The sequence below is a fragment of the Antechinus flavipes genome, chromosome 4 (assembly GCF_016432865.1).
Source record: "Antechinus flavipes isolate AdamAnt ecotype Samford, QLD, Australia chromosome 4, AdamAnt_v2, whole genome shotgun sequence".
Classification (NCBI taxonomy): Eukaryota; Metazoa; Chordata; class Mammalia; order Dasyuromorphia; family Dasyuridae; genus Antechinus; species Antechinus flavipes.
This window is the reverse complement of record NC_067401.1, coordinates 116,901,689-116,919,250: the sequence shown is the minus strand read 5'-3', so window position 1 is coordinate 116,919,250 and position 17,562 is coordinate 116,901,689. Positions and strand designations below refer to the sequence as shown.

General features: G+C 33.5%; 1 protein-coding gene across 1 annotated transcript in view; it reads left to right on the top strand.

Moving 5' to 3' along the window:
- INTS2 (integrator complex subunit 2) overlaps nt 1-17,562 on the top strand; it is a 50,261-nt gene that overhangs the window by 12,423 nt on the left and 20,276 nt on the right. Inside the window, exons 6-15 of the mRNA XM_051994116.1 lie at nt 3,777-3,907; nt 4,162-4,335; nt 6,020-6,246; nt 7,453-7,578; nt 8,974-9,045; nt 9,131-9,245; nt 9,748-9,816; nt 10,663-10,797; nt 12,144-12,320; nt 14,649-14,769. Coding sequence (XP_051850076.1) covers nt 3,777-3,907; nt 4,162-4,335; nt 6,020-6,246; nt 7,453-7,578; nt 8,974-9,045; nt 9,131-9,245; nt 9,748-9,816; nt 10,663-10,797; nt 12,144-12,320; nt 14,649-14,769 — 1,347 coding nt within the window. The remainder of the gene's footprint in view (nt 1-3,776; nt 3,908-4,161; nt 4,336-6,019; nt 6,247-7,452; nt 7,579-8,973; nt 9,046-9,130; nt 9,246-9,747; nt 9,817-10,662; nt 10,798-12,143; nt 12,321-14,648; nt 14,770-17,562) is intronic.

The window sequence follows — 17,562 nt, the reverse complement described above, 5'->3', positions numbered from 1 at the left end:
TTCTCATAATTTTCTTGGATTGCTCTTATTTTTTTCCTAATTTTTCTTTGATCTTGGGGTTCTTTTAAAGAAATCTTTGGGATTGGGACCATTTGATCTTTCTCAGCTTTTTTGGTTCCATTGTCTTCCTCAGAATATGAACCCTGATCTTTATTATCCTCATAGGCGCTATACGTGGTTGAGTTCTTTCTTCTTTCCTTGTTTATTTTTATTTTATTTTTAGCAGCTATTAGTGTGATCAAATTCTAGTCCTGAAGTATGGGGAATAAATGTCCCAAGTCCTTTGTTATTTTTTGAGATCTGTTCTGAGCCTCAATCTTGGACTTTCCTCTCCATTCCTAAGCCCTGTGTCACACTGTCCTGTTTACAATCTTACTTCCTGAGATTCCTCATGTAGTTGAAAACTGTAGCTGTACTTTCTTGTTACCAAAACCAGAAACTCCTGCTGATGCCAACAGTCAGCAGTGTCCCTGCCTGTCACCAGGTATGTGGTAACTTCTTCTTTGCCATCCAGGTTGGATGTAGATGAGTCTTGTCAGCATACCTATGCTTGGTTTCTCTGAATAGTGGAAGATCCTTCCATCTTCACAAAGTTACCCCCATACTGTCCATGAGATGAAAGTTTCTAAGGCTGAGACTGTCTGTCACTCAATGCCAACATTCTCCCAGGGCTTGTTTGTTGATTCTGCAGGGTTGGCCTGCGGGTTTTGTATTTCTCTCATCCCTCTTCCCTTCTTTCCCTTGAGTATAATAGGTCTTTGATCTTCATGTGAACAACTTAGTTCTGCTTCTGGAAGGTCAGGTCTTTTCTGTGATCTTCTTAGGTGAACAACTGACTTCTGTTTATTTCTGTTGCTCTTTTCTTCTAGGTAATGTTAGATGTTTTTCTGTGGAGGAAATTTGGAGAGTTGAAAGTTTTCTGACCATCCCCCCCAATATCATCTCTTATTTCATTTTCATTCTTTTGACTTTGTTTAATTGTCTTCTTGATGTCTTATGGAAATTGCTAGCTTCCAGTTGCTTAATTCTAAATTTTAAGGAATTCTTTATAGTTAGATTTTGTACCTTTTTTCTCATTTGGCCAATGCTGGTTTTTTTAAAGTGTTCTTCAATGAATTTTTATACCTTATTTTTTTTTTTAAAACCATTACATCAATTCTTTTTTTTTAAGTGTTATTTTCTTGATTTGTTTTTTTGGTCCCTCTTTTAGCAAGTTGTTGATTTTTTTTTTTGTAATTTTTTGCATCATTCTAATTTCTTTCTTTTTCTTTCTTCCTTTTTCTTTTCTTTTTCTTTTTCTTTTTTTTTTGCAGAGGCAATTGGGGTTAAGTGACTTGCTCAGGGGTCACACAGAGTCTAGGAAGTGTTAAGTGTATGAGACCAGATTTGAACTCAGGTCCTCCTAACTTCAGGGCTGGTGCTCTATCCACTGTGTCACCTAGCTGCCCCACTAATTTCTTTTCCTAATTTTTCCTTTATCTTATCTGTTTAATTTTTCCAGAATTTTTGTTGGGCTTTCAGTACAATTAATGCCTTTTCTTTTGAGGCTTTTTTTGTAACTGGTTTTACATTGTTGTCTTGGTCTTGCCTGCTATCATAGTAGCTTTTCATAATCATGTTCTTTTTTTGTTGTTGGTTTATTTTCCCAATTTATTTCTATACCTCAGTGTTTCTCTTTACCCTGGAACTCTATATGGATAATAGACTTGCCAATCAATTCTAGTTATATCCACTGACAGCAAAGGGTCCCCTGATCTCTTTCTGATCATTTTTCTGATTGCTTTAGATCTTCTGAAGATGCTGTTTCTGCCACCTTATATATAGACTCTGAACAGGTTTCTACACACCGTGTCACAAATTTCTCCTATTGACCTAAGTTTTCTCAAGCTAGAAAAAACTTGCCCCAAAGTTTCATTTGGGTATTATTTCAAAGTTGTTTGGAAGAGAATGTTGAGAGTTGCCTCAAGGACTCTTTTTGACTCCTTCCCAATGATTTCTTAATTGCTAAATCTAATGGCTTTTTCTCACTCTTCATCCTTGTTGATCTCCAAAGCCTCTGACTGTTGATCACCTTCTTCTTGAAATTCTCTTCCTTACAAGTTTTCAGGATACGGCTATCTTCTGATTCTTTCATTTATTTAGTTACTCCTTTTCAGTCTTTTTTGATTTTTATCCAGGTCATGATAATCATATGTGTCCTTTAGTGCTATGTCTTGTCTCCTCTTCTTTCTCTATAGTATTTTACTTATTGATCTCATCAAATCCCATGGATTCAGTTTTGCTCTCTATGCCACTGAATTCTCAAATTTAGCCCTAAACTTACTTTTGGCCTCCAGTCTTGGATTTCCAACTTCTTATTAGACATCAAATTGTATTTTCTTTGGATATATTAAATATATCATGTTCAAAACTGAATTAATTATCTTTCCAAACCCTGTCCCCTTTTTAATTTGTCTATTGATGTTGACTAGCCTGAATGACTAGAAAAATAATAGTATCCTCAACATCAATATACAATCATCCTAATCACCCAGGCTCTCAACTTAAGTCTCCTCCATAATTCCTCACTCTGATTCCTATTTCTAATTTGTTTCCAAGCCTGCCAATTTTATCTTTGAATAATATGTGCTCTTTTCTCCTCTGGCACTTCCACTGTCCTGGTGCAGAACCTGATTGCCTTACACACTGACTAGCAATGGCTTGTTAGTGGATTTTTCTGTCACAAGTCTCTTACCACTGTAGTCCCTTCTTCACTTGTGATACTGATCTCCTAAAGTAGAGATCTGATGATATCCTCAAACGCAGTAAACTCCAATGAGTATGTGCCATCTCTGGAATCAATGATAAAATCCACTTTTTGCTATTGAAAGGCTTTCATAATTTTATCTCCTCTCCTTATTTTCCTACTCTTTCTAACATCTTAGAACTCCTGTCCAGTATTATTTGATTTAGTGATAGTGACTTCTTTGCTGTTCCTTATATTAGATTCTCAGTGTCTCCACTCTTGGTATTTTGCCTAGCTTTTCCCTCATGTTTTCCTTCTTCATTTTTACCTCCTGACTTTCTTCATGTCCTAGGCTAAAATCCCCCCTACAAGAAGCTTTTCTCATTACCCCATTATTCTGTTGTCTTTCTTTTATTAGTTGTCCTCGATTTATTTTGTGTATTGCTTATTTGTACATAGTTGTTTTCATGTTGTCTCCCCCTTTTAGATTGTGAACTTCTTGAGAGTATGGTAGTCTTTTGCTTTTCTTTCTATACCTAGTGCTTTGTACAGTGTCTAACTAACACAAAGTGGGTGCTTATTAAATGTCTATTTAACAGTCTCAGGAAAGGCTTCATGAAAGATATGACATCTGAGCTGAGATAGAGATGGTGTGGAAAGTTGGGAATGAGGAGTACTCCATTCATGCTTGGAGTACTGTATGGGCAAAAGTAGGAAAATGGAAAGGGCAAGAAGTTAAGAAACAGCAAGTAGTCAATTTTTTCTTGAATAGTATATGAGGGGAATAGAGTACACTAAGACTGAAAGAGGTAGGAAGAAGCCAGATTTTAGAAAAACTGAATGTAGACTAACGAGTTTTTAATTTCATAAGAATTAGAGAGCTTTTTAAGGGGGACTTCAAAGATTGCTAATGCTTGTTGCTGTTTTTGCTTTTCTTTGTATCTCCAGAGCTTACTATGCCTTGTACAATAAAATGCTTGTTGGGTTGGATTGAAATGTTGAGTTCATGATAATAATGAAATTGAAGTGACTGAGTACTCTTAATATTCAGTTTGTAGAGGATTGATTAAGAATGGTGAACGTCAAGACGAGGAGAGCCTGGGTGGACGTCGTCGGACAGATGCTCTACGTTTCTTATGTAAAATGAACCCTTCTCAGGCCCTGAAGGTCCGAGGCATGGTGGTAAGAAACTTGGCTCTTGATGGGGTAAAAGGAATGAAACATAGATCATTAAATAGGTAGTATCCTCCCATTGATGAGTGCAAAAGACTTTTCTCCAGAAAGTCTGAGTGCCCAACTTTGGAGTTGGGTGTGATTTCCTTGTTTTCATTTCACTTTTCTCTCTGAACTTTTCCTTTTTGTGAAATCTAACTTCAGGCTTGCCAGTCCTACTTGCTTGCTATATGTTGACCTTGTTTTATTTCCTTTTCTGTTAGGTGGAAGAATGCCACCTGCCAGGGCTTGGAGTAGCTTTGACATTGGATCATACTAAGAATGAAGCATCTGAAGATGGAGTGAGTGATCTGGTTTGTTTTGTTAGTGGTTTGTTGCTTGGCACAAATGCAAGAGTTCGGACTTGGTTTGGAACTTTTATTCGAAATGGACAGCAGGTAAGAAACATTGGAAAGTGAGAATTAAGGACTCAGAATTTATGAGGGGTTTTTGAAAAGGGAAAAATATACTTTGAAGGTGGTGATTTAAAAAAAAAATTATGTTGCATTTGCATAAAACTTTCATACTTGTAAAATGCAGTATAATATTTAAAAATTTTCCCTAACAGTTCTTATACAATATCTAAACCCAATAATGATTAGTTAATAGTGGATTAATCTTTAGTGTAATAGTTGATCATTAACTCAGTATATAATGGTAAAAAGTTAAATTTATTAACTTTAATCCTACTAATTGGCTATTGTAATAATTTAGCCTATGCTGGAATGATTCAAACTAAGCAACACTGATGTTTATGCATTGACATAACCTTTTTTTTTCCAATAAAAAAATTTTTTTCACCGGTGCACAAATTTTTATTGTGTATTTTCTTTTTAAAAATTTAATTTTGTTATTTTATTCCTTCCTTCCCCTACCACTATTGGTTAAAGAAAAAGAAAGAAAGGCAGTGTTCTTGTAGCAAATATATGTAATGAAGATAACAAATTCCCAGATTGGCTGTATCCAAAAATTGTGCCTTTTCCTGTCCTCTAAAGTCTTCCTTCGGGAGTTGGATAACATGCTTCATCAAAATTGGTCCTTTGGAATTGTGGCTGGTTGTTGTATAAATCAGAATTCTTAAATCTTTTATTAACATTGTCATTGTTATTTTATCATTTGTACTCTTGCTCATTTGACTCTTCATCAGTTCTTACAAATCTTCCAGATTTCTTATGGCACAATGGTATTCCATAATTTGTTCATCCATTTCCCAGTTGAAATATATTTGTGTGTGTGTATGTGTGTGTGTATACATATGTATACACACTCATATACATACACACACATTTGACAAATCAACAAGCATTTTTATGTGCAATGTATATATACATGTATATATTCTTTTAATTTCTCATTCTTTACCACAACCAAAAATACTTCCCTGAATATTTTTAAGCCTGAGCTCTTTTCCTTTTACTTTGGTGTTTTTAGGAATATATGCCTATTAATGGTAAGCCATACACATGTATGGTTTAGTGACTTTACTTTCCAGAATCTTTCCTGTTCTGATGAGTGTGAGATGAAATTTCAAAGTTATTGTTAATTGCATTTCTCTAATTAATAATATGAAACATTTTAAAATATGGTCATTGGTAACTTAACTTTTCCTCTTTAGAGAACTACTTTTCATATCCCTTTTTTTATTGGAGAAGGGTCATTGTTATATATTTGATTTAGGCTCTTTATATCTTTTTTCCCCCCCTAAAGCAGTTGTGATTCAGTGACTTGCCCAGGGCCACACAGCTCATGTTAAGTATCTAAGACCTGATTTTTGAATTTAGATCTTCCTGACTTCAGAGCTGGTGCTCTATCCACTGTGCCATGTAGCTTCCCCTAGGCTCTATATATCTATGTGGAGCTTATTGTGGAATTTGGTTTAAACCCAATTTCCACGTTTTCCTTACAGATTCTCTTATGTTCCTCTATTGGGTGCACTGATTTTACTTTCTGTTATGTGCATCACAAAAAATGACCAGTCTATTCTTCCAAGGAATGATAGAAGTCAATTTCAGGTGTTAAGTGCTTTATTTAAATTTCCTTTTGATACAATAAGTGATTAATGTGGTCCATTTTTTCTTGCAGAAAAAAAGAGAGACCAGCAGTTCTGTGCTTTGGCAAATGAGAAGGCAGCTTCTCTTGGAGTTGATGGGCATCCTTCCCACAGTAAGAAGTACACGCATCGTGGAAGAAGCTGATGTAGAGATGGAGCCTAATGTGTCTGTGTATTCAGGGCTGAAAGAAGAGCATGTTGTGAAAGCCAGTGCACTGTTACGTCTTTATTGCGCTTTGATGGGAATTGCTGGACTCAAGTATTTATTATTTTGATATTTCATTCTATAAAAATTTTTTGTTCTTATTTTTGCTCTAAGTAAGTGAATGAAAGCTCTCTTAAACAGAGAATTCACAAGTTTCAAACTAGACTATATGGGCTTAGATCATTTTGATTCATTATAATCAGTCAATATTAAGCACCTATTTTGTGCCAGGCACACCAATCTCTCAAGAAACTTATATTCTGAGTGTAGAAAGATCCCTCATGGAAGCAGATAAATGAGTATAAAATAAATACAAAGTAATTTTTGGTTTGGGGGATCAGAGAAGGCATAGTATAAGAGATAGCCCTTGGATCTGAGCCTTGGAAAGAGTGAATCTAGAGATTCTAGCAGGTAAAGATGTGGAGAAAGAGATCTGAGGCACTGGGGAATAGCTGGTGCTAAGGCAAATGTGTATAAAATGAAGCATCCTATTAAAAAAGCTGGATTGAAATGTTGAGTACATTTTAATATTCTGTAAGCCAGAAAAAGGAGTGTATGTAGAAATGCTTTGTAAACTCTAAAGTGCTATTTATTGCTTTAGAGTTTGAAGATATTGAAGCTTCAAACTGAAACAAAACTTTTTGGACCCTCTGTATTAATTCTCAGACTTAGAGTCAGGTTTGTGTACATTAGGAACAAATCCCTCCTTTCTAAGTGAAAGTGTTAGGAACTTATTTTTGTTTGTCTGTAAAAGCCATAGTGTAGATATGAGTAGAACTAGAGCAGTTTTTCTTCTAGCTTTGTTGGACTCCATATATTTTAACACTGTTAGTCATTTTGGCAGAACTATGGTGAATGAGAAGCTATGTTCAACATAAATCTGTCCTCTTTCGTCTTACGTCTGAATAGCTTTCTTTTTTAGATGTTTTCTTCCTGAGAAGGACTAGCAAACTAGATGACCTCTCAGGTGCCTTACAGCTCTGGATTTATGAGCCAGCTGGTTGTAAATTCTTGTTTATGTGGTTGTAAGGTACATAAACACAAGAATTGTTCTTTGATCATCACCCTTTCCTAATTCTTTTTATTAGTTGTTTCCTTTGGTCTGTTTCAGAAAGAACATATTTTGTATTACAAATCTCTTAGAATTTTACATTTGGCAATTCTAGATATTAAAGATTGTGGAAAGATTTATTTTAAAAATTAAAACAAAGGTCTTATTATGTGGAACATCTTTGACATCAAAAAATTGATTTCTTTTAGGCCAACTGATGAAGAAGCTGAGCAGCTATTGCAGCTTATGACAAGTCGTCCTCCTGCAACACCAGCTGGGGTTCGCTTTGTTTCTCTTTCCTTTTGTATGCTACTGGCCTTTTCCACGCTTGTCAGGTATCTTTATGGAAATGTTGCTCTGTCTTTATTAACCTCTTTGAAGGTGTTTTCTTTCACTAGTTAAAATGCACAACTAGCAAGAGATTAGAGATTTCCAGCAGATTCAGGTTTGGATCAGAAGTGTTATGTGTAGGCTTTTTAAAAATGCTGTCACTTAGGATCTATTGATAGACCTATTTTTGCTTGCTTCATTTCTCTTTCCCAATCAGTGAAGTAAGTTAGAAGTATATTTTTCAGCTGCTTTTGCTTCCATTATTATCAAAGCTGTAAGATGGAAGGATGATTGGAAACTATCTTTGTAGATGCTTTGGGCTTTTAGATCCAGATCATTAATATAATGAAATTCTGACCATTTAAAATATCCAGAACAATATTAATAATAAAATACCATTCTCTGGTCTGTGTCTCTTGCTCTGCTTGTTCTACCTTATTTGACCTTATTTTCTTTTGCTATTGGGGCCTGGACTCATTTGGCTAACTCTAGTATGTTGAATTTGATGTGTAGATTTGTAAAGCCTTACAGCAATGGATATAAAATATAGATTTAATATATAATATGTAAATTAAGTCCAGAGACTAGACATCCCCTTTTTGAAAGAAGTACAAATTCTTTATCACTTAGACATTTGGTCATCTCTTCTGTGTGGAGTCTGATCATGATTTTCTTACTTGTAAAATGGGGAAGTTGATTTAGATAACCTCTTAGAGGTTCTCTTCTCTTCTACATCTGTGATCCTGTGCTCCTCAGATTTTTTTTTGTTTGCTTGTTTTTGCTGAGGTAATGAGGTTAAGTGACTTGCCCAAGGTCACACAGTTAGGCAGTGTTAAGTGTCTGAAGTTACATTTGAACCCAGGTCCTCCTGACTTCAGGGCTGGTACTTTATCCACTGCGCCACCTAGCTGCCCCCTCAGATTATTTTTAAAATTGTGCCCCAAACCAGTAGTTGAAATGGCATTTGCTTAGGTGTCTGTACATATGATAAAATGAATTTTACCATTGTGCTGATTTGCCTGTTAACTTGGTAAAAGAGTCTTTTAGTGTCATTTAGGAGACATTAATGTGGCCTTCCCACTATTTCAATTCCAAGTGTTGTGTGATCAGTTCAAGTATCTGCTTTACTGATAAATAGACCAAACTTGAGGAGGTCTGATTTGATCAGTTCCTGTAGAAAGGCAGCAGTAAGGCCAGGCCTGGCCTCTTTTCTTGGCCTACTGTGTCATTTGCTAATTCTGTTAAAAGAACTGACTTTAATACTTTCTTCATTTTCTTGTTTAAGCTTTAAATGAAAATAAAGAATTTTATTCTAGCATGTACATTTCCATAATGCTTTCTTTAGAATAGTTATTCTTCATCTGAATTAAACAGTTAATGGTCTGACATCTTTTATTCAGTACACCTGAACAGGAGCAGCTAATGGTGATGTGGCTAAGCTGGATGATAAAAGAAGAAGCTTATTTTGAAAGGTAAGTCTGCTTAATATTTTTCTTTATGTGACAGAATTTTTATTGCCCTCTCTTAACATTTATTATTTCCTTTCTGTTGTAACAGTACTTCTGGAGTGTCTGCTTCCTTTGGGGAGATGCTGTTACTGGTGGCTATGTATTTCCATAGCAACCAACTGAGTGCTATCATAGATTTGGTCTGTTCAACATTGGGGATGAAGGTAATTTGCCTCCTTCCTATAGCATAATGCACTTCTTTCTATTCAAATTACTTTTCTAGAACCTTAATATAAATCTATTTGGTTCCATTGTTAATCTTATTTTAATTGAGTATTTTTAATATTAGAAAATTTTGAAAAGGCTATTTCCTTTACATGTTTGTAAAACCTGTGAGGTAGGCTTCTTGAAACAAGTACCATTACTTAGAGCTAATTTAGATTATGCAAACTTTTTCTTGTTTTGTATATTATCTACTTTCTTTTTTTTTTCAATATTTTATTTTATTTTATTTAATAATAACTTTATATTGACAGAATCCATGCCAAGGTAATTTTTTTACAACATTATCCCTTGCACTCGCTTCTGTTCCGATTTTTCCTTTCCCTCCCTCCACCCCATCCCCTAGATGGCAAGCAGTCTTTTATATATTAGATATGTACATTATCTACTTTCATAGTTTGTATTTATTCACTTACTCATTACCTATTTACGTCATTCTTTCAGATTGTGATTAAACCAAGCTCTTTGAGTAGAATGAAGACTATCTTCACTCAGGAAATTTTTACTGAGCAGGTATATTTCTTTAACCTTAGATACTTACTCATAAAGCATCCTGTAATATAAACTTGGTGAATATTTCACTTTAATAGGCAAAATATTTCACATTAAGATTCATATTCTTCTTGAAAGTCTCTCAGTAGATTACTTCCTTGTTGAAACTTTTATAGAGGTTAATACTTTAGAACAATGTATGATTTAGTACATGTTTTAAATTGTATCTTTATATCATTTTTATTTAGAAGTATGTGAATGGTTAGTCATTGTTAATAATTGCCCTGCTAGTAAGAGGAATTCAAAAAGATTGTAATAACTCATTTGCTGTTTTGAGGCATGTTCAGAGCTTTACATCTTTTAATTTAAATTTTTTTGAAATTGTAAGGTTAGACATTGTTTAGAACTACTTGACTTAATGTGACAGGTTCTCGTTTGACCCTTAGCATCATGCTACTCATGGAGGTATCTTTATTACTTTAAACCTTATTGAATCAGTCCTAAATTTTACTTAATCTTAAATTTGAAGCCTAATGATAATAGGTCTCACTGGATTGTTTAAAAAGTTTAATTCTGGGACAGCTAGGTAGATAGCGAGTAGAGCACTAGCCCTCAAGTTAGAAGGACCTGAATTCAAATCTGGTCTCAGACACTTAACACTTCCAAGTTGTATGACCATGGGTAAGTCACTTAACCCCAAATGCCCCAGCAAAAAAAAAAAAAAAAAGTTTTAGTTCCTTACTTTAAGTATCTTTAAGTGCTGGAAATAGGTACATGTGACTAATCAGAACAACCTACTATTCATGAATGCGCATATTTTAATATACCTTATACTAAAAGTTTGTGGTTTTTTTTTTTTACCCTTAGGTTGTCACAGCTCATGCTGTTCGGGTTCCTGTAACCAGCAGCCTCAGTGCCAATATTGCTGGGTTTTTACCTATCCACTGCATTTATCAGCTTCTCAGGAGTAGATCCTTTACCAAGCACAAAGTGTCCATAAAAGTATATTACCATTTATATTTCAAAGTGTCACATTGTGTTAAAACATTTTCCATTACATTTTTCTGCAGTTTTGCAGTCTAGATGCTTTTTGGTATTTGTTTCTTTTTAGTTGTTTGAATGTAAAATATTGAACTAAGTGTTTATATGAATATAAGCCATGCATATTTCACATTTTTAAACGTGAAATTATCGTATAAATTTTATAATAATATCCTGAATTAGTAATCCAAGTTATGTATCTTATCTGTTTATCCATAAAAAACTTTTTTTTTCTTTTTTGAGAACTGATTTTTTTCACTGTTGGCCATTTTTGTCTGAAACACTTCTGAAATAGTATTTAAAAACAGGGAAAAAATGATCAAAAACCAATTCTGGAAGATTTTTCCAAAGACAACACTGAAACTAGTATTTTAAAATTAAATAAAAAACTTTTTTTTGATATCCTAGAGCCACTTCCAGTAGCAGTGGACATTCTTTTTGTCAGTAGTCATGTGCATGTACATGTGACATGTTTTTTGTTTCTGTGTAAATATGATAAGACTTGATAGTGTATAGGACTGGATGAGACTTTAGGGTTCATGATGTCTAGCCTCATAGTTATGCAGCCAAGGACACTGAAACTTAGGGAGATGAAGTGATTGCCTCAACATTGTCCCAGCCCTGAGAGTCAGAGCCAGAACTAGAGTCAAGGCTTTTCAGTCCTGTGTTCCTTCACTGTCATGCCACCTTTATAGATTTCCTTCTACCTAGGCATTAAACTATTGAGAAACACCCAATGGTATCCTCTCTTGAACCTGCTGCTTCTCAATTCATATTTCAGATATGATTTTAAAATTTAGTTGCATTTTGGTTTGAAGGGATACATAGTAATGTGGCCCCATGTTTCACTTCAATTTAAAAAGATATCTTTTTTTGGGAGGAAAGTTTCTTAAGACAGATCAATAAGAATTTAAGTGTTTACTCAATGCATATTTGAGACTAAATAAACAAGATTTTTGGAAGTGCCTTCCAATGCAGTTGTTTCAAAGTCAGTCCATGCAGTTAATGTCAAGAACCTTGCTACTATATATTCTACTTGTTGGCACTTGATAAAATCCTAACTTTAAAACATATGAAATCCCAAGTTTTTCTTTTTAGTACTTATTCTTCATCATTGAGAGTCAATTGTAGAACTAGTTTAAAGCCAAGTTATATGATTTATATTAGAGCTAGTTATGTTTTGAAATGGCAACAAATTAAATTTAAATTTATCATGAGTTCATAAGTCATGTACAAATATATATGCAGTATTAAAATTTTCACTTGGATTTTCTTGCTGTAATTGATTCTCTGACTTCCTTCTTCAGGACTGGATTTATAGACAGCTGTGTGAAACCTCCATTCCACTTCACCCTCAGTTACTTCCTCTTATTGATGTATACATAAATTCTGTACTTACTCCTGCTTCTAAATCAAATCCAGAAGCCACAAACCAACCAATCACAGAACAGGAAATACTCAGTGTTTTTAAAGGACTCATTGGGGTAAGACTTTTTTTTTTAATACTTTCAATTCAGACTTTTCTCTTTTGGTTAACTCCATTTGATTTTTTCTTTTGGATTAAGGATAGATGATCTTAGATGGCTTCTATATAGTCCAGAATTTGGATGAGGGGTCATTTTTTTTTAGCTGTTTCTAAAGTTAAAATGAACAGTAATTCAAAAGTAAGTTTGGTAGATGGAAATTTTATGAGGAAATCTTGTTTTCTCTTGAAACCCACTTATAAACATGATGACTTTTGCTCAGGTTTAAGGATTTCCTTTTAAACTTAGGGTTGGAGAAAGCTTTTTGAAAAATTGTAGCATATTCAGGTGCTCTGGCCAAGTCTTTGTGTATCTATAATGCACCTGGATTCACTTATGGAGGATTGAAGAAAGGTGATTTTTCTTTTTGGACAAAATAATACAGCATTGTTCCCTATGTGTATGTAATTGTCCTAGAATTGTTTTCCCTGTGGTAATTTTTCTCAAAAATATTTGTATTTAAAGTTTTAAGTTTCCAATTTGTATTTCTTCCTCCTTCCTTCTCTCCCCCCTCCCTAAGATGGTAAGTAATCAGAAATAGATTATGTTTGTGCAATTTGTAAAACATCTTCTTACTAGTCTTTTTGTACAAGAAGACATGAATAAAAGAAAAGTGAAAAATAGTATACTTCAGTCATTATTCAATCAGTTCTTTATCTAGAAGTGGATAGTATGCTTCTTAGTCTTTTGGGATTGTCTTAGATCATTGTATTGCTGAAAATAGCTAAATTATTCACAGTTCTTCATCAAATAATATTGCTATTATTGTGTACAGGATTCTCCTGATTTTATTCACTTCACTTTGCATGAGTTTATGTAAGTCTTTCCAGGTTTTTCTGAAATCATCCTGCTTTCATTCTTATAGCTCAGTAATCTTCCATTATAATTGTATACCACAGCTTGTTTACCCATTCTTCAGTAGATGGATATCTCTTTGATTTCTAAATCTTAATAACCAAAAAAAAGAGCTGCTATCAACATTTTTATATAAATGGGTCCTTTCCCCCTTTTTGGGGTGTTTTTGGGATATAGACTTAGCAGTGGTTATTGCTGGATCAAAAAGAATGTAGTTTTATAGTCTTTTGGGCATAGTTCCAAATTTGTTCTCTGGAATGGTTGGATCAGTTCATGACTCCATCAACCAGTACATTAATGTCCTAGTTTTCCCACAACTCCCAATATTCAACATTTTCCTTTTTTTGTTGTTGTATTAGCTAACTCTGATAGGTATGAGGTGGTACCTCAGAGTTGTTTTATTTTGCATTTCTCTGATTAATAGTAATTTAGAGTATTTTTTCATATGACTTTGATTTCTTTGTCTTTGTCTGAAAACTGCCTTTTCATATCCTCTGTCCATTTAACGGAGAATGTTTTGTATTTTTCTAAATTTGATTCAGTTCTCTATATATTTAAGAAATTAAATATTTATTAGAGATACTTGTTACAAAAAATTTCTCCCCAGTTTTCTTCTTTCCTTATAATTTTGGTTGCATTGTTTTTGTTTATGCAAAAACATTTACATTTTATATAATCAAAATTATCTGTTTTATATTTTGTGATGCTTTTTACATCTTCTTTGGTCCTAAATTCTTCCCTTATCCATGTAGGTGACACAAAAATTATTTTATGCTTTCTTAATTTTCTTATGGAATCAGCCTTTATATGTAAATCATTTTCACATTTTGACTTCGTTTTGGTATATGGTATGAGATGTTGGTCTATACCTAATTTCCACTGTACTTTTTTCCAGTTTTCCTGGCAGTTTTTGTCAAATGAGCTTTTGTTCCAAAAGCTTGTATCTTTAGGTTTATCATAAACTAGATTATTGTGGTCATTTACTATAATGTAATTTGTACCCCTGTGATAATTTCTAAGTACAAATGCGTTGTGGGTGCTGGTGATGGTGGTTATTAAACAAGATTCCTATTAGCACCATTCAAAAACATTTCCTTAATCTTTGTGAAGGTTTGCTTTTGCAAAAAATGGACTATGAATCCAATTTTCTTAGCATATGAAAGAGTAATTGAATTTGCTGTGTCTCAACCTTTCTACTACCTAAAAAAAAAATTAAATTAGATTTTTGAGTTGCAACAGTCAAGCTGTCCAGGTTCCTCCTTTATTTTGGCCTTTAGTGACCTATATTTTGATTCTAAAAGAGTCAAATGAATATTGTTTTGTCAAAGGTTAGATTTGTCTTGTAAAATCAAGTATTTGTCTCATGAAATGAAATTTTATCAAGAAGTTCTGTCATAGTATTTTTAATGAAGAGGGTCTGATTTTTGTCTGCAGGCTGACAGCAATAGAATTACACAGCATGGTGCACAATGTCACAGTATCACAGCTCAGCTCCTGGTGTTGTACTACATATTGTCTTATGAAGAAGCCCTTCTTGCCAACACTAAGACTCTTGGTAGGTGATTGTATGCCTGGAATCCGGTCAAGGGATCAAATGATGTTTTATTTTTTTAAGTGTATTTTCTGTCAATTCTTTGGTTGAGTGGATGGTAGAACATATTCACTAGCTTAAAAAATAGATAAACCCCGAATCATTTCCACTGAGTTTAGAATACAATAAAAGATGTATATATACCTATACACTTTTTAAGGAACTGGCATTGATCTTGTGACTTTTTTACTTTAAGTGTTCTGGGTTCTGCTTGTATGATGATAGCATTCTGGAAATGATTGAGTTGACTGTATTTAAAACTTTTAAAATAGTATAGTTTGTTTTTAGGAAATATGTACAATTGTTGACATCACTGTGAGAGCTATCACAAAATTTTTATATCATTAACTTTTTGCTGGTAAATAATGTAGACTTAAATACATGCCTTAGGTATTACATATGCACATGTGTGTATATAACAACATTTTACATATATATTTTAACTATTAGTCTAAAATATTGCCATTATAGTCATTGAATTGGGCTTTTAAACTATGCTTTTTAAAAATAATATAACATGTTATATCACAACAAGTAGAATCTCTTTTTCTGTGACCAAGGAGGAAATTTCACATCTGTTTTAAATCTGATTGGTCTTATATATTTAATTTGGGAAGGTTTTTGTTTGTTTTAAGGTAGAAAACCATTATTATGGTTGTAATGAATTTTTACCCTTGGGACAAGTTCTTTGGCATTATCACAAGGATAGGGGCACTTTTTCATCTTGCTGATTTAAATCACTTAGTGACAGGCCCATCAGCTGTCCTTAATGTTTTTAAGTAATTTTGTAATAAACATGATAGGAATATTTCTTTGGCTTTTTCGCTTTACTTTGAGGATTCTCTAAATACGGCTTTTCAAACTTTTTTCACTTGTGACCCCTTTTTGCCTTAGAAATTTTTATATGATCCTGGGTATATAATTGTATAAAGTAAGTGTACAAATCAAACATTTACTGATAATAAATCATAATTTCACAGTCTCCACATTGTTATGAGAACTCATGTGGGGCCGTAATCCACATTTTAAGAAACTGGATTCAGGGTGATAACCCAATACCTACCTATTTATCATAGAGAAAATTGAATTAATTGGTCTTATTACTTGTCTTCCTCTTGAATCTTTGATTAGGCATTGAGTTCTGGTAAAGAATACTGTTTGTTATTTTATAATAGCTCTTTGAAAAAAAAGTTTTTTATACCATGCTTTAGAGATTTTCCATTTGGGACAGTTGGGCAGGATTTTACTACCAGCCTATTTGTATATCCAAATAGTAAAAGCTTTAAGAAAATTTTACTATTTGTGCCTTCACATAATCTTTCTGAGGTGGGCAGGAAGTACTTTTTGTGTTGTCACTGAGAAGTGAATGGGTACTATGAACCTCATATCTTAAACAATCATTTGAACCTTCTGTTTCTGTTCATGACTGTGTTTATTTAGTGCCAGTATTAAATGGGTAACCGTTAAGTGTCTGATATGAAAGAAAGAAGAACTCTAGATTTATAGCTAACACTTAGCACTTAAGCAAAAACTAGTTTTAGGTGGGAAGCAAAAGGTACTAAGTAGAGGATCAAGTTAATGAAAAGTTTGAGTTAATGGAAGGACTTATATATGACCTGGGAATATTCTATAGCCTGATCTAAAGGGAAATTCCATTTTAACTTAAGGGTGGGGGAAAAATAAAAGCTAGATAGAATTCAAGAAAGAGTATAGACTTTTTTTTGGAAAGTGAGACTTGTTTAGAGCGAAACACCTGAAAAATCTCTTAAGTTCTTTCTTGATTACATTAATTTTTAGTGCTCTCTTCTATTTTCCCTCCAAATTACTTTGTATGTTATATTATCTGTATGCTTGTTCTCTCCATTCCCCTATTTACATTGAATGTAAACTTTTTCAAGGTAGAAATTGTTTCTTTTTTTTTTTTTGTATCCTTAGTCCCAGATACATAATAGGATACATAATATTTAATAAATAAATGCTTGTTGAATTGAATTAAGTAAAATTGATCTAAATTGAAAAAGCTACATTTTAGCTGCTTTTTGTACCTGTAATTGGCTAATGTTCCTAGGTTATGCTGTTATAAATTTTGATGTCTGCAGGAAAGGAAGTATTTTTTCATTCAAGGTGACTGGCTTGAATGTGTGATAGTGACTTCAGAAGGAAAATTTAAAGTCTGTATAGCCATATGTGATCATAAAGGTGGGGAATTATTTTATCTTATTAATGACTTGTTCTTCTGTACTGTCATGAAATTGAGGGGGGCACAGTTATACATTATACATATACTGTCTTAAAGATGATATATAAACTAAGTCCTGAGACTTGTAAGTCCTAAAGATTCTATGCTACTACTTTATGTAATTGAGCATGGCAAAATACATTTGAGTAATTAATATTCTGACTTGATTGTCTTATTTTAGACAAAGTTAACTTCATTCCAAGGCTCAGAAGCATAGTTATTTCTGTCACATCATACAAGCTTTAAGAAAAGAAGACTATTATGCTACAGAAGTCCTTTACAGCATGTAGCAATTCTTTGGAGAATTTGAGTGTTTCTACCCGGAAATTTTGTCTCTGAAAATTTGTTCATGAGAATAGGCTAGAGGAGAATTACTTCCCATATGAGAATTTTCCTGACTCTTTTCTCTTTAGAAAATGGAATTAGTCTGCATGAAGTGCAGCTTAATTCCATTAACATTAAATATCTAAAGTGCAAAAAGCACTGGGCTAGGTACTGAGGAAGAGACAAATTATAAT